The sequence below is a fragment of the Stegostoma tigrinum genome, chromosome 9 (assembly GCF_030684315.1).
Source record: "Stegostoma tigrinum isolate sSteTig4 chromosome 9, sSteTig4.hap1, whole genome shotgun sequence".
NCBI classification, from domain to species: Eukaryota; Metazoa; Chordata; class Chondrichthyes; order Orectolobiformes; family Stegostomatidae; genus Stegostoma; species Stegostoma tigrinum.
In genome coordinates, this window is record NC_081362.1 from 16,133,998 (window position 1) to 16,160,267 (window position 26,270).

Here is a 26,270-nt window from a genome sequence, read left to right on the forward strand (position 1 = left end):
TGTCTATTGTGCAGTGCAGCTTGATGTCACCTGCTGTTGTGTTTACTCCAGGCTCTTGTGAAAGATATTCAGGAAGTAATTGAAGAAGTCAATGAGAAGAAGGATGCCTTTTTCCATATTCTGCCTGAGCCCCCGAATCAGGATGTCATTGAGGAAACGCTGAGCTGCCTGCAGGAAAGGCTTTGTGCGCTGGAGTTAATGGTGAAGCAGCAGTGTGAGAAGATCAAAGACCAGCTGCAGCAGCTGACTGAGTACCAGGTAAATGCTACTGGCTTCAGGATTATCCTGGCTCTGCTCAACAGCGCTGAAGGATTATGGTGGAGTCCGGTTGGTGCCCTCACTATGGATGCTGCTGCAGATGTGCTTTTCTATTCCCAGATTTGAAAAGTATCTGGAGCTGTGGAGATGTAGAGTCATATAGCACAGAAACAGACCCTTTGGTCCAGCTTGTCCCTGCTGGCCAGATATTCTATATTAATCTAGTCCCAATGGCCAGTATTTGACCCCTATCCCTCTAATCCCTTCCTTTTCATGTACCCATCCAGATGCTTTTTAATTGTAGCTGTACCAGCCTCCACCACTTCCTCTGGCAGCTCATTCCATACATGTACCACCCTCTGTGTGAATAAAATTGCACCTGTTAAGTGCATATCTGCACGTACACAGCTAAAAACTGGTAGGAGTAATTTTAGATAACACTTCAGCTGCAAATGGTAGTGACCAGTCAAATAGCAGACTGCAGGGTAATTTGGAACACATCAGGAAGTGGAGTCAGTAGGAGCGGAGTTTTCCTGTTGTACAGTAGCAATATATAAAAGTGTGAGACCATATTCCGAGCACAGATGACAGAGTGTAATAACGATGACTTTACATGGTTAGCTCCTGTTCTGTCAGTTATGGTGGGACTTTATAATGGCTAGATCACGAGGAAAATTTTTAACACCTATTACAATTTAATAACGGATAAATTTCTACCATAGGTGCTCTAATTGATTTAAATTGTGTGCCATTTGCATATTGAACATTAAGTAGGCTTCCTCCCACGATCTTAAAACACATCAGGAGCTATAATTGCTTCAAAGTGATGCTGAATATTGAAAAGTATCTGAAAGGTTTTGCTGATATACTATCCATTGGCCTGGACAAGCTGTTACCAACATGCGCCATTTTCACTGTTCTGAGAGTAATTGAGAACAGAACTTTAATGGATGAATGAAGGTCCAGTCTGGCATTGCAGAAGCAGTTGGAGAAGTTGTTGCCGTCACAATCTGGCTGATTCTGCCCGGGACTGAGAAGAGCAGTCTGAAATGAAGCACATTGTTACTGTAGAGCAGCGACATTCATCAAGGACTTGTAACTGTACCAGCCTCTGCCACTACCTCTGCCAGCTCATTGCATGCAGGCACCACCCTGTCTGTGTGAAAAATGTTACCCATGTCTGCATAGGGCTGCAAATTGCACGTACCACTTAAAACTTGCACAGAAAGGGTTTTTCCGTATTTCACAAGGGGAAGGAGGAGGGAAAGGTGTAGCAAGTGGGAAAGATTGACAATGAGCCATATTTTAGGGAGATGGCTGGCAAGGCACAGGGACCTGGGGGAGTCCCAGGGCCTAGCATTCTTACACTGGTGGTGGTTTGTCACATTTTGTTCACAAGAAGCTGAGAATGGTGTGGTTTGGAATTGCTGTAAGGGTGGTTTTCCTGGAGATGCTGAATTGTGCCCTTTCCATGCTCAACAACCAGCTACTCTCCTGCTCTACAAAATACTTGTTTGCTTACATAGTCTTTGGCTGCCAGACTAGCACCAGTGAAATAGAGTGACTGAACTGTGGGCTATATTTGACTGCCAAACCATGATAACCTCACTCGTCCAGACCAGCGATTCTGTTCACACTTTAACCCCACTTTCTGGTTTCCTTGATTCGGACGTGGTGTGCCAGGAGCTGTGGATGGCGCTCTTTGTATCACCACTGTTTTTTGGTGGATCAGTAACAGATCCTATTGAAATATCACCGAACAGGGAATATCCACGGCTCTGTTGGAATACAAGAGAAAAGAAATTGCATTTATATAGCGCCTTTCATGTCCTCAGAAGACGCCCAAAGTAGGTTACTGCTTTGCTTTAGTTGTCTTGTTGTAGAAAATGCAACAGCCATTTGGCCGCACTAATGCCCCGCAAGCAATGAAAGAAATGATTGGACAATCTGTTTCAGTGATATTGGCTGAGAAATATGTGTCCACATGTGGATAGAGGGCGGCATGGTGGCTCAGTGGTTAGCACTGCTACCTCACAATGCAAGGGACTCAAGTTCGATTCCACCTTCGGGTGGCTATCTGTGTGGAGTTTGCACATTCTCCCTGTGTATGCATGGGTTCCCTCTGGGTTCTCCAGTTTCCTCCCACACTCCAAAGATGTGCAGGTTAGGGTGGATTGGCCATGCTAAATTGTTCACAATGTCCAGGGATGTACGGGCTAGGTGGGTTAGCCATGGGAAATGTGGGGTGATGGGGATAGGGTGAGGGATGAGTCTGGTTGCAGTGCCCTGCAGAGGATCAGTTCAGACTCGGTGGGCCAAATGGCCTGTATCTGCACTGTAAGGATTCTACAAGAGCCTTCTGGTATTTTGAAAAGTAGCACTGGAACTTTTACACAGTATTTCTGACTATGAAGCACCCCCTCAGCATGACACTCAAAAATCGATGTCAAGTACATGCTCAGGACTCTGGACCATAAACCTTCAACCTTGGAGGCAAGTTTGATACCAAATAAGTCTGGTTCACACTGTGCAATTAGGATCTGTCTCAGAGATTCAAGGTACAAATCCACAAAGCTTGAGCTTGGGTGGCACAATAGCACAGTGGTTAGCAGTGCTGCCTCACTGCGGCAGGGACCTGGGTTCGATTCCACTCTCGGATGACTGTGTGTGTGTGTGGAATTTGCACGTTCTCCCTGACTCTCTATGGGTGTCTTCCCACAGTCTAAAAATGCGCAGGTTTGATGGATTGGCCATCCTAAAATGCCCATGATGTTCAAGGATTTGTAGGCTAGGTGGGTGAGCCATGGGAAATGCAGGATTACAGGGGTAGGGTTAGGGGAGGGGGAGCCTGGGTGGGATGTTCTACAGAGGGTTGGTGTGGACTCGATGGGCCAAATGGCCTGGTTTCACACTGTAGGGACTTTACGGTTCTATGAGCCCTTGGAGTTCAGGATTCTGAATTTGTGAATGGAGTGGCAGTGTATTTGGGCAGTATGAAGGAGATGTACAGAACAAGGGCCTCTGCTGTGGTTGAGTTGCACTAGTGGTTGAGTTTGTAGGTCAGTTTGATTCACTGACTGCACCATTCTTGATGTGTGTCTAAAAATGGAAACTTGTGGAAGCAGAATCTTGACCCTTTTCAAACCCCCTCGTTGTTCTTTGCTGTTTGCAGACTGAGCTGAAGCTGCTGATCACCTCCCTGGCTGATAGTAAATACGTTGTCCTACAAAAACTAGCTGAGGCTTTGGAGCACACAGTCACAGAGCAACTGCAGGTAAAAATCATTCCTGTTTTGTATCCGGTTTGGACGAAGCTACAACTTCAGTTGTTCCTGGCTTTAGATAGTATTTCAAGGTAGATATTGGAGGGAAGGACATAACTTCTAATCATGATTGCACTTTGTTTCCTTGAAAGCATTTGGGAATTTCTGACTTTGCAATAGAGAAGGAAGCCATCCAGCTCATGTTTGGTGATAGGCCTTCTCCCATAATCCTATTCCTGCTTATCGTATATGTATCCTTCCTTTCCAATTATCCAGTTTGCAGTGGGCGAAATGTTCTTTCTGGTGATGAGTTCCTGGCTTATATTTTGGGATTGAGCACACATCCTCTTAGCATGCTCCTCCCCCATACCCACTGCTGCCAATGACATTTTATTCACCGGCCCTCCATCTCCATCTCCTTGAGTGGCCAGAGAGCGCCCATTAGAATTTGTGGCCATTGCTGGTACTGCAGGCAGGTCAAGAACTTGGGGTCGAGCGATGGACCCAGATCTGAATGGGGCCAATCTGATGGGTCATGGGGGAAGGAGAGGGCAGAGGTTCATGTGGGACAGAAAGGCGGGCACTGGGAGAGGGTGACTTTTTGAAGAGGCAGCACACCGGGAGAATGACCTCCGATTTAACACAAAGGGCCGAGGAAGGAGGTACCACCCTGCATCCTCTGAACTATACTATAAAGCCAAAAGTCACATGATACTAGGTTATAGTGCAACAGATTTATGTGATATCACACGCTTTCCGGGCATTACTGCTTTGTCAGATGAAGGTCCCGCTTGACTTGACGAAGGGGCAGTGCACCAAAAGCTTGTGACGCCAAATAGACCCGTTGGACTATAATCTGGTGTCATGTGACTTCGGACTTTGTCCATGCCAGTCCAACACCGGTATCTCCACGTCATACTCTAAACTTTAAGACTATAAGATGTAAGAGCAGAAGTAGACCATTCAGCCTATTGAGTCATCTGAGCTGCCATTCAGTGAGATCATGGCTGATTTGATAATCCTCAACTCCACTCAGTTGCATTTTCTCCATAACTCTTGATTCCTTCCCTTACCAATTGAAAATCTGTCCATCTGAGCCTTGAATACACCTAATGACCCAATCTGAACAGCTCTCTGCAGTAAAGACTTCCACAGATTTACTACCCTCTGAAGGAAGAATTTGATCCTCTTCTCTGTCTTAAATGGGCGACACCTTTACTGTGAGACCATACTGCTCGGTCCCAGATACACTGTGTTGAATCCAGGCCCATCAAATTGATCTGTCCTCTTGGGCAAACCTGCCAGTATCAGAAATAACAAGGTGTAGAGCTGGATGAACACAGCAGGCCAAGCAGCATCAGAGGAGCCTCCATTATTCTCTCTCGCTCTCTCTCTCTTTTGAAACAACACTTATGAGCACGTAAGATTGTGACTTCCTATCCACCCATCCAAACAAAGTTAATTAATCAGACTTTCCCAGTAATGCTGAACCAAGGTGTAACTATTGAAGGCTGGCGTCATCATCACTCATCGTTTGTGTGCAATGAAAAGGACGTAAAAGACCCTCCATGCTCGTCATGCTGCCCCATGACCCGAGATGACTGAGTTATAATAAACGCTTCTGGAAGCTACAGTAAAATCTGTCCCTTTTTGTTCACAGGCTATATTGCAGGCAGAAGATGACCTGAGGGAATTTGAGACCCGTATCGGCCATTTGAAGGAGCGAGGAGAGAAGCTGCAGCCGGATCAGGCTATACTACTGGACCTCTCTAAAGTACAGGTCTGGAGACTCTTAGTGCAAACGTTTCTCTGGGAAAGATCACTGCCAAGATCAGTTCCACCATTGACTGAAACCCTTTTCCTCACAGAAACGGAGAGTTTAGATGGAGAACGGGGATAAATCAAACCTGTGCTGAATTCAGGCTTTACACAATCCCATGTCACTGTCTTCTCCTCAGACTGATTCCATTTAGTAGTGTTACATTAGCTGGTTGAGTCTGCTTTTTGTGTAGTGAGTTGGTTGGTTTTGTCAGCTGTATGTGGCTGTGGGTTGCACATAACATTGAGGCAGAAATTGGTTTTGGACACAGATTATAAAGTATTTCCCTGCATGCACATGTCAACCTGCACTCCTGCAGCTGTTGAGTATTCCGTAACAGAGCCGATAGACAGTCATTGCACTGGTTCCTTTGCATTTCATGACGCTTTCCGTGCCCTTTAAAGGATATGTACGAAGAGTTGACGATGATCATTGGATCCAGCCACAGCTCCGTCAACCAGAGCTTGGCCCTGAGGGAGCAGTACGAACAAGCGCTGCAGGATCTGGCCGATCTAACTGACACAGGTCAAGAGAAGATGTCACTGGACAAGAGGATCCTGGTCACGTCCAAGGAAGATGTCAAGAATCTTCTGAATAAGCACAAGGTTAGCATGGGCATGCAGGACCACAAGCTATGAGCAATGGAATGGGGATGTTGATCATAGATATGTATGGCAGATACAGGCAAGTGCTCCATTTCGACCCTCAAGTGGTGACAGAGTCTTTCCATCCTACCATTCCGATCTCCCTTAATAAACCTCAGAATTAGAATTAGGTTTTATTGTCACATGTACTCAGGTGCAAAAGTAGAGGGGTGCAGTGAAAAGTGTATGATGGCACGACACACTGCACCATCTTAGCTACAAAGTACCTGGATACAAATCTTAGCCTAAAAAGTAGTGGAACACAGAAAAAAAGCTGAAGTTCTACATTACAGTTCTAAATTAGGTATCACTTAGGAAAATAAATAAATAACATTAAAGGATAACCGTTACAGTCCTTCCATAGCCTGCAGTTGCTCTGCGCTGGGGGCTTTCCATATGTGTCCTTGCTGCCACATTCCACCCCCCCCTCCCCCCGCCATGACTGCCAGCTGCCCCAAACCAGACTGCCCGGACTGCTCTGGGCCTGCTGACCGTCCCGCTCCGCTCTGGGCGCCCAGCGCACTGACCGTCCCGCTCCGCTCTGGGCGCCCAGCGCGCTGACCGTCCCGCTCCGCTCTGGGCGCCCAGCGCGCTGACCGTCCCGCTCCGCTGTGGTCCTCAGCTGCTGCAACACTCGCTGCTGTTCTGTCCACAAAGTAAGTTTAAGTCAAAAACCTAAAAAAAATTAACAAAAGAGAAGAAGGAGGAAAGGAAATCCTCTGCTTCATTTGTTCTCTTCGTCCTGTAGTCACCCGGCCTTGTTGAGCACACTTCCTCTCTATTCCTTCTCTGTGGTGTGGAAAAAGTGCTCGATTCTTATTGGTTGTAAAGTTCTCTGGCTGCAGGGAAGTCTCCCCCGGAGCCCTTCCCCGTGATTAATTAATGAAGTGTTTTCCAAGTTGATCATGTTTCTGAACTTTGTTACAGGAATTTTTCCAAGGGTTGGAATCTCACAAAATCCTCACGGAAACGCTTTGGAAAAAAGTAAGCTCCTGTATCCACCAGAAAGAAAGCAGCTCCCAGCAGGAACTGATGAGCAAGGCCTCAGCTTTACTGCAGGAGGCTCACAAGAAAGGTGTGGAACTAGAAAGCATTTTTGAGGTAAGCGTTTGACTCGGATTCTGAAGTGATGGCAGCTTGCTGTGATTTGCTGTGTATCTCCGATAAAGGTTACTGCAGAAATACTCTACCGTCCCAAATAATCTTGGTCTCCAAGATTATTTTTAGGATCAGGAGAAGTCACAAGTGAAGTCATCTCAGCTAATGATGATCATACAATAAACTAAAACATTGTTGGGAAAGTAATTCCAAACATGACAGAAAAATGACCCAAAGCTGATTTGTCTGATTATTCCAGGGTAAGTGAATACTTGTATTTCTATTGAAATCTTACCAGAATTGAGAGAAGATATTCTAGCCTGGGATCTGTTTTGATAAATCTTTCTGCTGTCAGTCCTGACTATTTGGAACTTCTTCCAACTCAGTTGTTACATATATTGTATCACATGACTTCTGCACTGCCCGGATCTTCCTGGATTTCCTCTGTACTGAGTTTAGAAATGGCACAGGATCAATTGGGAAGCAAATATAGTACTTTTCCTTGATAGTAGATCTATTCACAAAATGCAGCTTTGCTCATAGCTGCCTCCCTACTAATCATTATCTCAGTGTCCCAGATTATGTACGTACTTAATGTCCTCCCACCAGTTTATCTTTAAGTCTAACAATGCAATTAACATAACATCGACATTGAATAAAGCAGGATCACACCAGAAATATCTCAAAAGAACAAATGTGAGCTGTGAACACAGGGTCACTGAGTTTGGTGAGCTAAGTGTAAATGTTTGGGATGTATTGTGTTATAAAGTCATACAGCATGAAAACAGATCCTTTGGTCCAACTAGTCCATGCTGACTGTTCCCAAACTAAACTAGTTCTACTTGCCTGCTTCTGGCCCATATCCCTCCAAACCTTTCCTATTCATGTACTTCCCCAAATGCCTTTTAAATGTTGTAACTGAACCTCCATCCACCACATCCTCTGGCAGTTTGTTCCACACTCTTGTCACTGTGTAAAAAAAAGATACCCCTCATGCCCTTTGTAAAACTTCCTCCCCTCACTTTAAACATATGCCCCTTAGTTTTGAACTCTCTCACCTCAGGCGAAAAAACACCTGACATTCATATCTATGTCCCTCATGATTTTATCAACTTCTGCACAGGTTACTCTTCAACCTCCTATGTTCCAGTGAAGAAAGTGCTAGCCTTTTCAGCCTACTTTTATAACTCAAACTTTCCTGGCAACATAACAGGTCAATCTTTTCTGAACCCTCTACAGTTTGATAATGATGATGTGGAGCTGCTGCTGTTTGGACTAGGGTGGATAACCTTGGAAATCACACAACACCAGGCTATGGTCCAACAGGTTTATTTGAAATCACCAGCTTTTAGATTGCAGCCCCTTTGTAAAAGTGAAGGGGCAGTGCTCGAAAAGCTTGTGATTTCAAATAAACCTGTTGGACTATAGCCTGGTGTTGTGTGATTTCTGAACCAGTTTAATAATATCCTTCCTGTAATAGGGCGAGCAGAACTGTACTTCATCAGAAGAGGCCTCACCAATATCCTGTGCAACCTCAACATGACATCCCAACCCCTGTACTGGAAGGTCTGAGCGATGAAGGCAAGTGTGCAAAATGCCTTCTTAATCACCCTGTCTACTTGTGGCACAAACTTCAAAGAATTGTGTATCTGAACCACATGTCTCTCAATCCTACAGCACTGCCCAGGGCTCTACCATTAATTGTATAAGTTCTGCCCCTGTTTGTCTCAACAAAATGCAATACCTAACATTTATCCAAGTTAAACTCCCTCCTGCCACCCCTCAGCCCATTGACACAAAAGACCCTGTGTAATATTAGATAACCTTCTTCTTCACTGGTCACTATACCACCAATTTTGGTGTCATTCACAAAGTTACTAACCATGCCTCTTACATTCTTACATAAATCACTTCATATAAATCTTAAACAAATAAACAACACTGATCTGTTAGCACTGCAGCCTCACAGTGCCAGGGACCCAGGTTCGATTCCAGCCTCGGGTGACTGTCTGTGTGGAGTTTGCACATTCTCCCCGTGTCTGCGTGGGTTTCCTCTGGGTGCTCCGGTTTCCTCCCACAGTCCAAAGATGTGCAGGCTAGGGTGGATTGGCCATGCTAAATTGCCCGTAGTGTTCAGGGGTGCGTGAGTTATAGAGGGATGGGTCTGGGTAGGATGCTTCAAGGGGTGGTGTGGACTTGTTGGGCCAAAGGGCCTGTTTCCACACTGTAAGGAATCTAATCTAATCTCTGTGGAACACTGCTTGTCAAGGGCCTCCAGTCTGACAAACAGCCGTCAGCCACCACACTGCCTCCTGGCATTAAAGCCAATTTTGTATCCAATTGGCAAACTCACCCTGAATCCCATGTGACCTAAATTTACTAATTAGTCTACCTTACAGAACCTTATCAAAGACTTTGCTAAAGACCAAGTAAACAACATATACTGCTCTGCCTTCAACTATCCTATTGGTTACTTCCTGAAAAAAACTCAATCGAGTTTGTGAGAGACAAAGCCGTGCAGACTGCCCTCATTGGTCCTTGCCTCTCCATGTAAATCTTATCTTTCGGAATCACTTCCAACAACATACCCACTGCCGATGTCAGGCCCACAGGTCTATAGTTGCCAGGTTTCTCCTAACAGTGTTTCTTAAATAAAGGCACAACATTAGCCACCCTATAGTCCTCTCGCACCTCACCCCCATCGTTAAAGATGAGACACATATTTCTTCTGTGGGCCTTGTAATTTCTTCCCAACTTCCCACAACATTCTGGGATACACTCGATCAGGTCCTGGGGATTTATCCATGTTTGTTTTCTAAGACCTCCTGCGCTCCCTCTTCTGTAATGTGACTATTTTCAAAACATCAATATTTATTTCCTTGAGTTCTCTCTAGCCTCCATTTCTTTCCCCACAGTAAAATAATTTACTCATTTAGATTAAAGGGCCTCCAAAATTCATATTACGTGCTGAAGTATTGTATGTTTCGATCAGGAGGTGCCTGCATTTTTGATAGAGAAATGCACCCTTTTGCGATTTTTTATTTTTAAAAGCCCCTCAACTTAAAAGGAACGTAGAGTTTGTCAATGCTCGCTGTTCGACCATTAGAAAGTGTGCGTTGGCCAGTAGACAAGTTGGACTGACTACAAAATTGCTGCACAGTGTAAGAAATGGCCTTTGGCTTTAAGATCCATGTGCAAAAAGAGAGCAAATGATGTCTTTTTATTCTGCATTAAGGAGAATACTGAAGTAGATGTCTGCATTGCCTGCTCATGAGGAGGTTTGCTTGAGTTTCCAGCTTCATTGCTCTTTTGATAGCATGTGGAAAGCCCCATATAGGGAGTCATGGGGTGGGAGAACTGGGTTGGTGCTACCCAGGTGCCCTTCGTCTTCATTATATCTCAGAAAGAATACTACCGGGTGATGTGAACACAGAATTCTCTCATTTTATTCCAGCACCTGATTTAATTAATAAATTCTCTGTTAGTTGAGAGCCTGTGTCACACTTTGGCTATATTATCAATCTGCTTACGAGAAGAGAAACTCAGGGTGACGTGATACATTTCTGTAGAAGGTATACTTATTAAAATTTACTCGTTGGCCCTGGGTATCTTTGGCTGAGCCAGCATTTATTACCCGTCCCTAGTTGCCCTTGAATAGATGGTGGTGAGCTGCCTTCTTGAACTGCTGCTGCCTATGTGCTGCGGTAGCCCCACAATGCCCTTAGGGAGGGAATTCCAGGATTCCGACCTATCGAAACTGACTATTTCCAAGTCAGGATGGTGAGAGACTTGGAGGAGAACTTGAAGCTGGTGGTGTTCCCATTGTCATCCATCTGGATGGTAGCGGTCATGGGTTTGGAATGTGCTGTCTAATGTGCAGTGATGAGCACCCGCAGTGCAGCTTGTAAACGGTACACGCTGCTGCTACTCAGTGTCAACGTTGGAGGGAGTGGATGCTTGTGGATGTGATGCCAACCAAGTGGCTTGCTTTGTCCAGAATGGTATCAAGCTTCTTGTGTGTTGCTGGGGCTGCATTCATCCAGACAAGCAGGGAGTATTCCATCACACTCCTGACTGCATAGCGTAAGGGTTATCTGTTTTGTTTTCTATACCTTGCTGTGATTAATGAATGTTAGGCTAACAATGTGCACATTCCAGTTTGCATGCGCTTCATTTATGGGAATGAGTCGGCGAGGAAGGAGAGGTCATAGAAAACCGGCAGAATAAACCCCTCCCCTGGATTTTTGACAATTTTTTTGTTAAAGATTCTCAGTGATCCATAGCCTTTGGAGCAACAGTGTCTGAGGTGTTCTGCTTTCTCTCCCCCTTTAGACCTGGACTAACCTGGCGAGGGATTACGAGGCTCTGTACAGACAACTGGAAGGGGTGGAGAACAGCATTCCCGGTGCTGGTCTGGTGGAGGAATCTGAAGAACGGCTCACCGAACGGATCGCTCTGTATCAGGTCAGTTTGTGTTTCAGCCAGTGTCCCTTAACAACAGGAACAGGCAGAGGCCATTCAACTCGAACAGCTTGCCCCACCATTCTATTCAATCGTGGCTTGTTAACTCTTCAGATCCATTTAATGAACTTTTGCCCAGGTGCCCCCTGATACCCAGGTGTGGTAACCCAACAATCCCAATCTTGAAAGTTCCATTAGACCTTATGCATCCAGTCCCTTAGGATCAAAGCTCCACATTTCCTCTCATCATGTCCACCGTCACTCTGAAATGGCCTAGCACTAACTTTAAGAGCATACCCCCATGCTCTCTTAATTTGCCCAGGAAAGGAAATCGTTTTCTCAGCTAAACCTTTTCAAGTTTTGATTGGATCATTCTTAATCTCCTAAACTCTCGTCTTCAAATTTCTTCATGAGTTCTTTTCCGCACTTTGATACCTTCAAAATGGACATGTCATTGGAAGAGTGTTGGAAGGCCTGATGAAGATTATGTTTGAAGAGATGGGATGGATCTTGTGCCCTACTTTGCCTGCAAGGTCCGTTATCTCAAGCCTTGTCCCTGCCTTCATCCTGTTAGCACAACACCGTAATCTCTCAATGACATCCATGTTCTTCCCTTACCAAGGATCAAAACTGCACACAGTCTCATTGTGTGTAACCTATATTGTGGATTATGGATTTGAATCTTAGTCATCTCTCTTTCATCCACACGCCCGTTCAGTGCCTTTTTTTTTGTTAAACTGTGTTTTCCCACATTAAATGGTACCTGCAGCCAGCCTACCCAATGCCCTGGCCTATTTGTTTGGCCACTTGGGCTGCCCATGCATTCAGAGTCACAACTGGGTGACAAAGTGGTGTGCTGCAGGTAAAGTAGCCCTGGATTTTGGGGCAGAAAGCTGCTGCTTTCTCATGCTGGGGTATGTTTGTCAGTGCTGTGTAACATTTGAGATCAGGTTGCACTGTTCAAAGTTGCACGTGGCACAGAAGGTGACAAAGGGAGGGAGGCTGGACTGTCTTGGGCACAGCTCAAAGGTGGGCGTCCATCTGGGGAAGGAGGCAGGCTGACTGAGCAGGAGTGCGGGCACCCAAGTAGGGAAAGCAGCTAGGCTGACTGAGGGGAGAGTGGGAGTGGACGCCCATCTAGGGGAAGGAGGAACATGTAGCTGCAGGTGTCCGGGGTGAAGCTGCGTGTTTGCAGGGCACAGATACCTGAACCAGCTCGCCTTCCACTACTGCACCAGAACCTTTCGCCCCATAAGGTAATGATGGCCCCCTGTGTTGGTCCTGCTCCTTGTGCATACAGGTGAGCTGACAACAGTGAAATGGCACGGGGAAAACAGGCCCCTTTCCCTCCACCCTCCCTACCGGCAATCGCTGCTGAGGTTGTGCATGCAACTTTGTTTCAGGAAACCAGCCAATAATTGTGAGTCCTGCCTCTGGGATAAAATAGGGTATAATGTGGAAGAGCACCTTACCGAGCTGCTGGTGCATGTGTCTGGCTTCGGTGCTGTTTGAAGGGCTGGCGTAGACTCAGTGGGCTGAATGGCTTCCATCTGATTCTATGTTCTGGTATCTGTTCGTTTCAGAGGCTGAAGAGCAGCTTGACTGAGCATCAGCCGCAGCTGTACCAAGTTGTGGAAGACGGGAAGAAGCTTTTAGCCTGCATCAGTTGTGCAGACCTGGAGGCTCAGATAGCCCAGCTGGGGGAGCACTGGCTATCCAGTACTACAAGAGTGAACAAGGAGTTACATCGACTCGAAACTGTCCTGAAACACTGGAACAGGTAAAAGGGAGAACTCCTGGCGGCGGGACTAAACTGTGTCCGAAATTCAGTCTGTGAGGCTTCCCAGTCTGCTCTTTCACTTCAGGCTGTCCTCTCACATTCTGCAGCCACTGCTGAAGTGTGAGGGATGCTGCAGCCAGTTTGCGCACAGCAAGATCCCACACACATCAATGTGACAATGACCAGGTTGGCTGATTTGGTGATGTTAGTTGAAGGGTAGATATGGTGAACACTGCCCCTCATCATTCTCAAAAGTGCCATTGAAACTTGCAGGCCCACTTGAGTGGACAGGCGAGCCCTCGGCTTTAACATGCCATCGGAAACATGAGACATCCCGCATTCCAGCCTGGACGGTGTGCTCAAGCATCTGAAATGAAGCTTAGAGCTCCTTACTGCTGCTTTTCGCTGAGACTAGCTCTAAGTCTGAGCCTGAAAAGAAACCATTGTGCTTCTGCTTACCCTCTTCCTTATTGTAAGGTGAATCCTCAACACCTATTGAGGGTAAGGTCTCTCTGGTACACTGCTACCCCCCACCCCCACCCTCTTTACTTGTAGGCCTGGTGTGGTAAAGGAGAGCCACTTGGTAGTCTAATGAGAGAATGCTTTTGTTTTAAACAAGATGCAGTTTATTGCACAGCAGCAACTAGATACAAGTTACATTAATGTAATTAGCCATGAATAAAGTGAGGGCATAGACTGCAAGTGATTTGCAATAGAAGGAAGGATGAAATGAGGAAAAGCATTTTCAGACTGAGGGTCTGGAATGCTCTGCCTGGAAGTGTGGTGGAGGCAGATTCAGTAGAGACATCCAAGAGAGCACTGGATGAGTATTTGAACAGAAGTAATGTGCAAGAGGGGTGTTGGTTTAGTTCAGCTGGCTGGATGGTTGGCTTGTGAAGCAGTGTGAAACCAACAGAGTGGGTTTAGCTCCCAAAACTGGCTGAGGTCACCCTGTACGACTCTCCTTCTCAACCTCTCCCGTACCTGAGGTGTGGTGGCCCTCAGGTTAAGCCACCACCAGATGTTTCTCTGTAATGAGAGAGCAGCTTTATGATCTGGTAAGACTATGGCAATTTGACTTGAATGTGCAAGAGAATGGGTGAGAAAGCAGGAGGTTGGACACGGGCAGTGAGATTCTTTCGTCAGCTGGTACAGTGGAACTGTGGGCTGAATGGGCTCTTTCTGCATCTGAATATTTCTGTGATCATTGCAGAGGATATGAAGAAGACCCAGATGTTTCACTCCTTAGAGACCGTAAGCTGTTCTCCCATCAATCAGTTCCTTGTGCAACAGCCTCCATCAGGATTGGCTTAACAGTGTCACCTAAAGTGGTCACTTTTCAGTTGTGAGTTTGGAGCTTGAACCCCAATAGACTGTCTATTTGGCTGTGGAGACATCACAGTGGTTACCGACCCTGTCCTTGAATGAAATACCCAGGGTTGAGCTCACTTTGCAGAAGGGCTGGCTGGATAGTGAGCAAGAACAGATGCCCAGTTTCACTGAGGCCACTTAGGAGCCCAGAAGCCATAGAGACTCGGGATTGCTGTGCACATACCCCGTCAGATTATCTTTTACCAACTGTTCGATAAAGGGTGATGGAAAGTGTTCTCCCTGAAGAGGCAGTCAGATCCTATTTCACCGAGGTGATTTACATTTTCGAGATTATTATGGAAAGAGTTGATAACAGATTGCAGAAGATAATTCTTTCATAAAGCCACTTTGTTCACTTTCATTTGTTTTGTCTGGCCTTTAAAGCTAAGGAGAGCACCTGCAGCTCTGTTTAATTTCCAACATTGTGAGTCTTATACTGGTCAGCTAATGACCACTTTACTCTTAAACTGTTCTTTTTGATGTAAATTATACCCGACTGGTTCTTCACTTCTTTTAAATAGGGCTTTCTGAATTTAAAATCTGCTTCTTCTGCATGGTGGAAATCTGGTCAAGTTTTCAGCCTGGTTTTACTGTTTACCACTGTGTTATCCACAAGAGTTTACATTGTTCTCAATTCAGTCACTTCCTTTTGGTTTGTTACATAGTGTTTGGAAAGTTGTTCTCTTGTACATGCCATGTTTTTGTTAATTTTGTTTTTGGATATTTTTGATATTAACTCCATTCCAGTAAGAAATATTAAAGAGAGTGATACGAGATTTATATTGTACATTCTCTATTAATAAAGGGCAGTGCTTCCTCTATCTTTGAATCAAGTAGAGTGCTGGATGTGGGGCTCATTAATTTAGAGCATTAATAGCTGAGAAGTCAACAGTTCAAATCTAACCAGAGGCAGTTACAAGATTAAAGTCAGTGAAGCTGATAATCTGCGACTGGCACCAGTAAAATGACCATGAAGCTGCTAATTGTAAAAATCCACAACTGGGTTCATGAATTTTCTCCGGAGAAGGGAACTTACACGCACGTGCGCGCGCGCACACACACACACGTGTGCACACACACACACACACACACACACACACACACACACACACACACACACACACATGTGCACGTGCGCACACACACACACACACACACACCGGACTGACGCCACAGGGTTGTCAGGCGATGGGAGTAAATGCCGACAACCACCTTGCAGAGCACAAAGAAGGGATCACGGCCTACAATTCCTGAGTGCGCACCAGCAGTAAGAGTCTGTGAGAAAAATGTAGCCGTGAAGAAATTTGACAAGATGAAGGAAATTGTAGATATATGAGATCTGTGGTGGAGGAGAGTGGAGACCTTAAAGGGTTCTAAAGCTGGAGGAGGTGGCTAAGATCACAAGAAATAGGATCCCAAACACCTTTCGGTCTTTCGCTGCTGTTCAGTAAAATTCTGGCTGATCTACCCTGGCCTATTCGCCTCTCTACCCAAAATCCCTTGATACCTCAGTGACTAAAACGCTACTGATCTAGACCTTAAACTTGCTTAACAACTGAGCACCCTCAGCACTTTGGGGTTAAGGTATTCCAAAGATCTTTTTTATGAAGATATTTATCCTAGTCTCAGTCGTAAGTGGCTGCTCTCTTATTCAGGGACTCTGAGCCCTAGCTTTAGATTTGTCAGCCTGAGAAACATCTGGTGAGCACTTGACCCATGTAGGCCTTGAACAATGTTATCTTGAAGAGAGAGTCCTCAGAGGGTTTCGAACACACAGCAGAGAGTGCTGAAATCTAGTTGTGGCTGGATCAGGAGCTAGTGCAGCGGAGTGAGGGTGATGGTGAATGGGAACTGGTCAGTGTCCAACGCAAGAAATCTGGGGGCCAGAGTGACCTTGCCTTTGAACCCTCATATTGTGCCTGCACCTAGTTTCTGGCAGCCCCCACCACCTGACCCAGCTTGTATGACATAAACCCAACAAGATTTCCAGAGTGTGAACTTTCCTGAGACTACCCTCACGGGATATCCTTGATCCTGAAATTGGTGGAGATGTGGGAATCCAGGTTTAGGCCTGAGAGACTTGTTGCCTTGAGAGGTCAGGGTCAGCAGCCTGAATCACTTAAGGATGGTGTTTGGTCACTGACACAGGGTGTCTGCGCACCTTTTGATGGGCTTGCTTCTTCCTGGTAACTGGTTGCTGTGCTACAACAGAATGGTAGCCCTGACTCGAGGCACTGAGGGAGCGCAGACCTTGGGCAGCCAGCAGATTGGGAGCTCAGATTTAGCTTTTGCTTCTGTTTACAGAGATGATACATAGTTTGTCAAGGAAGTGATAACGGTGACTCCAATCAGAGCCCGGAGCTCCATCAGGATCCAAACACAAATAAACCCAGTTCTCCTCCCCTTCAGGTTTGGCAGTATGTTTTATTTCCATATTGTTTTCAGGGTCTTGTGTGGCTTTCTAGACTTGTCTGAGCTGCCGAAGCCTTGTTTCTTTTTACTCAACCCTTGTTCATTTCTTTTGCTTCCTGCAAAGGTACCAGGTTGAGTACACAGAGCTAAATCTATGGCTTCAGTCTGCAGTGGAGCGCCTGGAGTTCTGGAAGCTACAGTCAGTGACTCTCCCACAGGAGCTGGACACTGTCAGGGACCACCTTAGCTCGTTTCTGGTGAGTTTCTGCTGCGTCGTTTCCTGATGTTTGCTGTCTTGGCAGTCAGTATCTTAATATCTACTGGCTCAGACACAATGTGTGACCTGACTGAGATCTTCAGTTTATGAATGAGGCGCCTGCAGAACTATTGTTTCTGCTGTTCAGTGAGAGGGTCCAAACCCTGTCTCTCCAGAGTGATTAGGGATGAGCGATAACCTTTACCCACGCCCCTTGAATGATTTACATTTTGGGGCAAAACAAGGTCAGCAGGATTGAAAGTGGAGGAGGAGATTTAAAGAAAAGATTTCCTTGAGTGGTCGGCCTGTAAGAGTCTGTGCCATAAGCTGTTGTGTTGAAGCAGAGTTCAGACATCGGAAATCAGGTAGTTTCTTTGAAATAAAAAATGGGAAAGCTCTTCGATAATCTTCATGGATAGAGCTGGAACACTGCACAGGTGCTGTTTGCTCTCTGAGCTTGTTCAAACTGAAAACAGAATGTCCCACCCAGCAGGTAAGAGGCAAGCTGTCCCTTTCTGTGGTGTGGGATGTGCAGTTTAGGAGTCTGTGACCCAGTCATTAAAAACATTGGCCAATACGTTGCGATGTTCTATTCATGCTGACCTATCGCATTGGGGTGAAATGTTAGCAGCATTTGATTTTTTTTTCCTTAAAAGCTGTATTATCAGAGTAAAACATGCATCAAAATGTTCCTAATCATACCGTTGACCACGAATCTCCTGTAGAAAGGAATAGCTGTTTGAATTACTCCTGACTACTGTCAGGCGATCACCCATTAATACACAGGACAATTTGGATTGCTACAGAGAGCTGAGATTGCTAATCCAAATTCTTCACCCCCGCCAAGAAGTGATCTCCTTGACTGATCTATGCTGTCTACACTTTCTGTGCAGGCTCCCTCCATGAAAAAGTTGCCTTTGAATAGGGCTGTTCACAAGTACTGGACACCCCAAAGTGTTTTACTTCACAAAGTACTTTTGAAATGCAGCCACTGTTTTAATGTAGGGAATGCAGCAGCTAGTTTGCACCTAACAAAACTCCTATACTCTGCAACCTGAGGATGACCAGATAACCTGTTTTGAGACATTGGATTGATAGCTAAATATTGGTCAGGGCAGCAGAGATGGTGACCTTGCACTTGTTCACAGCAGCGTCATGAGATGTTTAGTGTCTACCTGAGAGCGGATGGGTCTTCAATATAATATCTAACTTGAATGCCTGTGTCTCTGCCAGTGCGGCTGTCCATTAGCCCTGGGCCTTCAGCCTGGATTGTTGCATTGAGAGTTTTGACCGGCTACACAAGGCACAACCTGTAGCATTATAGGGACAGTGTCAAATAGCAGAAAGCTCTCTGCAAGAGCAGGAGTAACACAGCACAGGGGAGGTGGTGGCATAGTGGTTTACATCACTAGACTATACCAGGGGTAACGTTCTGGGGATTATGAGTTTGAATCCCACCGTGATGAATTTGAATTCACTTTAAAAGCGGGAAAAAGACTGGAAGTAAAATAAAACAAAGAACTGCGAATGCTGGAAATTTGAAGCAAAAGCAGACATTGCTGGAGAAACTCAGCAGGTCTCGCGGTGTCTGCAGATGGGTTCTGACACCCAAAACATCCACTGTGCTTTCTTCCCGCAGATGCTGCCAGACCTGCTGAGTTTCTCCAGCAGTTTGCTGTTTCTGAACTCAAATTAAAAGCTGGTTTATCGAAACCACTATCGATTGTTATGAAAATCCGTCTCGTTCGCGAATTCTTAAACAAAGACGCAGGAAATCCGAAACACAAACAGGAAAGTGCTGGGGAAACTCAGTGGGTCTGGCAGCATCTGTAGGGAGAAAAACACAGTTATTGTTTTGAGTCCAGTTTTACCTCCTTCAGAGCTGAATCTGCCATCCTTACCTGGGCTAGCCTCCCAATGGCTCCAGGCCCACTTACTCCTGAGCACTTAGGGATGGGCAACAAAAGTTGGTCGAGTATTTAACAAAAAAAAAGTGCCAAATGACATCCTTTTGAGCTGCATGATTCTAATAACTCAAATGTTTTAACCAGGCTTTATTTTTCCTTTTAATTGCTGCGCAGAGCCAGTTCTTTGAATAGTGGACTGGTTTAGCAGCAGTGTTTGAGCAGTTTTGCAAATCTTCTACCGACTCGGCTCCTTTTCCAGGAATTTTCCAAGGAGGTTGACACTAAGTCCTCTCTCAAATCATCGGTGTTGAGTCGGGGAAATCAGCTCCTGCGGCTCAAGAAGGTAGACACAGCCACCTTGCGATCTGGGCTGGCCCAGACGGACAACCAGTGGACAGAGCTCCTCACTCAAATCCCCTTGGTCCAAGAGAAGCTACACCAGGTACTGGAGAGATCGATGTGTCACCCGGGTAAAAGGGGTCCGTCTGAAATTGAAGAATTTGGATAATGGCGGCTTCCTTTTGCTGTCATGGCCTGGGGCGGGTGTTGCGGGGAGAGGAGGAGATAGAGAGACTGTGAGTGTAAGCGAACTCAATCTCATCCTTCTCCTGCTCCCACCCCAGCTCCATGTTCAGAAATGTGAGGCCGCGTAAGGAGATAGTGATGCCTGGTGATAGTTTTGGGATAGATACGATAGTGTGTGCGATTACTTTTCCAGCAGGATCCTAACAGCAATTGAATGGGCTGAGTGGCCACCTTCTGTGCTTCTCCAGTCAGAAGCCACCAGGCCTCAGGAGTGATGTTTGATGCATGATCGCAAGGCGCCGCTTCCAAGTTGAATCTGGTCTTCAAATTGTGGGGCTCTCAGCCCACCTCCCACTTCCTCCCTCCCATGGCAGGGCCACTTTGGCAGGCTGCTCTCCGAATGGCTGGAGATTGCCTATTGGGTTTGAACCAGATTTGAGCCAAGGATCTGAGTGCTTCACTCCCTAGCCTATGTCTGAAGAGCTGAGCTGAGCTGTTCACTCTGGCTCTGACTGCATTTGTGAGGATGCCAATTTGAGAGGTGCTAAATGTTTATCTGCTGTCCATGTTTCAGTGCATCAACATGGCTAAAATGGATTACTCAGTTACAGATAAAGTCATAGAGTTATACAGCACGGAAACAGACCCTTCAATCCAACTCATCCATGTCGATCAGATATCCTAAATTAATCTAGTCCCAATTGCCAGCATTTGGCCCGTATCCTTTCCTATTCGTATATCTATCAAGATTCCTTTTTAAATGCTGTAATTGTACCAGCCTCCACCACTTCCTCTGGCAGCTTGTTGCATACGTGTCCCACCCTCTGAGTAGAAAACGTTGCCCCTTGGGTCCCTTTTAAATCTTTCCACTCTCACCTTAAACCTACCCCTCTAGTTTTGGACTCCCCTACCCTGGGAAAAGCCTTGACCATTCACCCTATCCATGCCCCTCATGATTTTATAAACCTCTATAAGGTCACCCCTCAGCCTTCGATACTCCAGAGAAAAAAGCCATAGCATCTTTTGTGGGTTTTACCATGCTGTTGATTACAGTCCCTGTCTTAAGTTACAATGATGTGCTCAGTACTACTGAGTATCGTGGTGTAAGACAGATGTTGTCTGTGGAGGAAGTTGAAAATCTTTCCCTTCTCAGCTCCAGATGGAGAAATTACCTTCACGTACAGCCATCAATGAGCTTATGAACTGGATCTCACTCACGGAGCAAATCCTTGAAGAAGATGATGAGAAAGTCAAAAGTGCTGTGGGTTCACAGGTGATAGAACAATACCTCAAGAAGTACAAGGTAAGGAAGAAGTCTCAGCTTATATTTTCTTGAATAAAGTAGATTAAGAGTTGATTTCATTGAACTTAAAACCATTAAAAAATAACTGAAAACTGATGGAGAGGAACAGAACAGTTAACAAGGAGATGGAGTGCAATAATTCCTTTCTACCCCATATGTTAGAAGCATATGAAGGCAATATTCGATATTGGCTTTAATAATTGTGAATGAACTGGGTTCAGGTGGGACAATCAAGGGAGTAGTGACCATAATGTTATAGTGCGTTAAAATGTAATAGAGAAAAACGTGAGTAATATGAAAACTTAATTGATTGTAGAATAGTTAATTTTGAGAGGCTGTGAATAGAATGGTGCTCAGTGGTTAGCACTGCTGCCTAGCAGTGCCAGGCACCCAGGTTCGATTCAGTCTCAGGTGACTATCTGTGTGGAGTTTGCACATTTTTCCCTGTGTCTGCATGGGTTTTCACTGGGTTACAGTCCAAGGGGCTGCATGTTAGGTGGACTGGCCCAGCTAAGTTGTCCTGTAATGTCCAGGGTTGTGTGATCTCGACAGCTTAACCATGGGCAATGTGGGCTTATAGCGGTAGGGTGGGGGCTGGCTTTAGGATGCTTTTCCGAAAGTCATTGCAGGCTGAGTGGCCTCTTTCTGCACTCCAGGGATTCTGTGATCCTAACTCTGGGAAAATAAAAATAATAAATATTATTGATAGACAACAATGTGGGACCACAGTATGAAACATGTAATACAATGTTCAACAGAGTTCAGGAAAATATATTCCACAGAAAGGAAAGAACAAACCTAAGACTTCATCAGTGAATAAGGCAACCATTGAGGATGAGGAAAGAGGCATTCAACAAGTCAATGAATAACAGAAGAGTTCATGAAAAGAGATAGTGTGAAAAGATTAGAGAAATCAAAAAAGAAACAATTTAAATTTAAGGTAACAAACAACATTAAAACAAGATAATAAAAATGATGTTACTGACGCTCCAGTGAAAACTGGAAGGTTGTGATGGAAACATGATTATTAAGGATGATAGGATAATATCACAGGTGGCGATAAAGAAATGGTAAAAATATCAAATAACCATATTGCTTTGCTATTTATTAAATGGTGGTATGATTACAAGTACAAAAACCAAAGTGTTAGACATGTTAAAATCACTGGTCAAGATGGATACAAACGACATTTGTTTTAAACAATTCAAGGAAGATATAGCAGGTGTATTACTATTCATGTCGAAAACATTGTTTAAAAAATTGGTATAATAAGCTGTAGAGCTGGATGAACACAGCAGGCCAAGCAGCATCGGAGGAGCAGGAAGGCTGACGTTTCAGGCCTAGACCCTTCTTCACAAATCTTCAGAAATCATTTCTGAAGAACGGTCCAGGTCTGAAAAGTCAGCCTTCCTGCTCCCCTGATGCTGCTCGGTCTGCTGTGTTCATCCAGCTCTACACCTTGTTATCTCGGATTCTCCAGCATTTGCAGTTCCTGCTATCTCTTTAAAAAAAATGCGTCAGACAACTGATGGGCAGTTGTCATTTGTATATTTAAGATGAGGAACAGAATATTAGTACAGCTTCACATCAGTGAGGCGAAACGTTGGAAACACTGCTGAAGGAGAGGTTAAAAGAATGTCTGGAAATGAGAATCATCATAGTGAACAGTCAATGTAGGTTTCAAGCCAATCTTGTTAATTTGTTAAAGGTAACAGAGAGTAGACCATGACAGTGCGGTAGGGGTAATTTATCTGGATTTTCAAAAGGCCTTTGATCAGGTGTGCAGTGATAGACTAATGTTTATAGTCAAGAGCAGATGATAGGAAACAGGTCACTGTAATCTCACTAAATAGATCAACAGGCTGAAAGATTTTATATGCTTCTGAGAAGCAGAAGGTAAAGAAGAGTCTGCATTTATATAATGCCCATTAGTTCCTTCAAACATTTCCATGAGTAACCAGTCAAGTGCTTTGAGTTATTGCCAGTGTGGTTTTGTCAGGAAATGGCAGCCATTTTTGCACAGCAAGGTTTCACCTTTGGCTGTGTGACACTGAGCTGAATATACTGTTTGGACTAAGCTGAAGAATACATTTCTGCTCGGGTACCAGGGAGAGCTGGCTTCCTTTTCTTTGAAAAGTGCTGTTAGATCCTTTATTCCCCTGCGGAGGGATAGAGAGAGCCTCAGTAGAGTGTGATTTGAAAGACAGCTCCTCAGACATGATGGCACTCCTCAGTACTGCACCAGACAGTCAGGCCTCGGCTGGGGCCTCCAGTTTATGAAGCGGAGTTTAAACATTTGAGCTGCTACTTCAGCTTCTGGTCATTTTGCTTGACCAGGCTCCTGTGAAGCACATTGCCGTGTTTCACTGTGATGAAGGCACATTGCAAGCGTAATGGTTGTTATTATGTGCGGGAGTGCAGGTGATCAACGCTTCTCTCACTGCTCACTTGTTAGTGTGCTGTCAGAACATCAGTCCTTCGCTAGGTCAACAATAAAGCAAGGAGAGGTCAGTTTAACTCCGAGTTTGTGACCTTGGGTGTACGGTGAGGCAGAGGAGGTGAGCAGACATTGACTGCCTGAAGGAGGAGGATTGCTTCTGGGCAGGGCCTGCACTTCCCCAGCCATTTGAGGAATGTTGAATTGGGAGCTGGTGGGTCGCTGGTGGCACAAGGGTTAAGGAGAATAGGGAAGACTGGGTGAATGGAATAGACATTAATATACCGCCAATCTGATCACAATTTGAAGTTGCATTTACTTCACAGATAACCTTGCGTTTGTCTGATTCAGTACCTGAAGACCCCTAGATGTATTATCCTTTATTGACACTAGATTGTGGGCTTGTTCTTGTTGTTTTTGTTTTTATGAATCCCTACAGTTTGCAAGCAGGCCATTGAGTCTACGCTGACCCTCTGAAGTGCATGCCACCCAGACCTAGACCAAACCCCCCTACGCTGTCCCTGTAACTCTGCATTTCCTATGGCTAACCCACCTAACCTGCATATCCCTGTTCACTACAGACAATTTAGCATGGCCAATCCACCCTAATGTGCACACCCCTGAACACCACGGGCAATTTAGCGTGGCCAATCCACCCTAACCTGCACATCTTTGGACTGTGGGAGGAAACCGGAGCACCCGGAGGAAACCCACACAGACACTGGGAGAATGTCTGTGTGGAGTTTGCACAGTCACCCAAGCTATTCTAATGCATTTGTCTTTTTCAGGCTTTCAAGATTGACTTGGCGTGTAAGCAGCTGACGGTGGACTTTGTGAACCAGTCAGTGTTACAGATCAGTAGTCATGATGTGGAGAGCAAGCGCAGTGACAAAACTGATTTCGCTGAACGCCTTGGAGTAATGAACAAGAGGTGGCAACTGTTGCAAGGACGTATCACTGAGCAGGTAATGGAGAGCATTCCACACAGTGCCCCACACTGATTTTGATCTCCCTAGACAGCACTGTTTTTTCTTTCTTTAACCCCTATATTTTGCTGTTTAGTATTTACCTTGTGTGATCACACTGTTGTAGAGAAGGCTGTCCAAAACACCATTCCTGATCCTTCAGGGATCGTCGGTGTGGGGCTTGTTTTGTTGACCATTTGGTCTTTTCTGGTTCCGAAGGTCCTGAAACGTCAACTTCTGATTTCTCTCCATAGATGCTGCCAGACCTGCTGAGATTTTCCAGGAACTTCTGTTTTCATTCCAATTAATTTAACATTTTTAAGCTTGGTATCATTCTGGTCAAGTTGTGTTCCATTCCCTCCTTCCATAGATGCCCAGAACTGAATGCAGTAATCTACATGTGTTCTAAATTCCACTCTTTTTGCGTTCCTTGAGATAATGGACAATGTTCCATTAGCCTTTTCAATTTTTTTTGTAGCTGCGCATCGGCTTTTCCTGATTCCCATAACCAGACGCCTAAACCTCTCTGTTCCTTCACAGTTCCCAGCCACTCACGATCTGGAAATTGATCTAATCAAACTTTCTTAGGTCAGAAGTGAATGACCGTATTCCCCCATAGTGGGTGAGGCAATGGCCTAGTGATGTTATCACCGGACTGTCAATCCAGAGACCCAGACGATGTGCTGGGGACCCAGGTTTGAATCCTGCCACAGCAGATGGTGGATTTGAATTCATTAAGATATCTGGAATTAAGAATCTAATGATGACTGTGAATCCATTGTTGATTGTTGGGAAAACCCATCTGACTCACTAATGCCCTTTAGGGAAGGAAACTAGCATCCTTATCTGGTCTAGCCTACTCGTGACTCCAGACCCACTGCAATATGGTGATGGGCAATAAGTGCAGCCTAGCCAGCGACACCCTCATCCCATAAACAAATAAAAGGTCCCATCTGCTGAACAGTTTCTGTATCCCAAGGCACAGATCTGTTAGCGAGTTTTGAGAAGATTTGTAGCTCAGGTTGAGGTTCTGGATGTGAGTTTGCTCGCTGAGCTGGAAGGTTCGTTTTCAGACGTTTCGACACCATTCCAGGTAACATCATCAGTGAGCCTCTGACGAAGCGCTGGTGTTATGTCCCGCTTTCTATTTATCTGGTTAGGTTTCCTTGGGTTGGTGATGTCATTTCCTGTTCTTTTTCTCAGGGGATGGTACATTGGCTCCAAATCAATATGTTTGTTGATGGAGTTCCGGTTGGAATGCCATGCTTCTAGGAATTCTCGTGCATGTCTCCGTTTGGCTTGTCCTAGGATGGATGTGTTGTCCCAATCAAAGTGGTGTCCTTCCTCATCTGTATGTAAGGATACGAGTGATAGTGGGTCATGTCGTTTTGTGGCTAGTTGATGTTCATGTATCCTGGTGGCTAGCTTTCTGCCAGTTTGTCCAATGTAGTGTTCGTCACAGTTCTTGCAAGGTATTTTGAGATGACGTTTGTTTTATTTGTTGTCTGTATAGGGTCTTTTAAGTTCATTAGCTGCTGTTTTAGTCTGTTGGTGGGTTTGTGGGCTACCCTGATGCCAAGAGGTCCGAGTAGTCTGGCAGTCATTTCGGAAATGTCTTTGACGTAGGGGAGAGTGGTTATGGTTTCTGAGCCCGTTTTGTCTGTTTGTTTGGGTTTATTGCTGAGGAATCGGCGGACTGTGTTCATAGGGTACCCATTCTTCTTGAATACACTGTATAGGTGATTTTCCTCTGCTCTGCGTAGTTCCTCTAT

At 45.3% G+C, this 26,270-nt stretch overlaps 1 protein-coding gene across 10 annotated transcripts in view; it reads left to right on the forward strand.

Annotated features, from left to right (window-relative positions):
• Positions 1–26,270, forward strand: part of syne1b (spectrin repeat containing, nuclear envelope 1b) — a 504,959-nt gene that overhangs the window by 351,054 nt on the left and 127,635 nt on the right. For all 10 annotated transcript variants that reach the window (XM_059648367.1, XM_059648370.1, XM_059648364.1 and 7 more), the window contains 11 exons: positions 52–258; positions 3,431–3,532; positions 5,181–5,300; positions 5,744–5,944; positions 6,911–7,084; positions 11,414–11,545; positions 13,126–13,322; positions 17,230–17,362; positions 19,528–19,710; positions 20,947–21,096; positions 24,322–24,498. In XM_059648367.1, the coding sequence (XP_059504350.1) occupies positions 52–258; positions 3,431–3,532; positions 5,181–5,300; positions 5,744–5,944; positions 6,911–7,084; positions 11,414–11,545; positions 13,126–13,322; positions 17,230–17,362; positions 19,528–19,710; positions 20,947–21,096; positions 24,322–24,498 (1,776 nt within the window). The remainder of the gene's footprint in view (positions 1–51; positions 259–3,430; positions 3,533–5,180; positions 5,301–5,743; positions 5,945–6,910; positions 7,085–11,413; positions 11,546–13,125; positions 13,323–17,229; positions 17,363–19,527; positions 19,711–20,946; positions 21,097–24,321; positions 24,499–26,270) is intronic.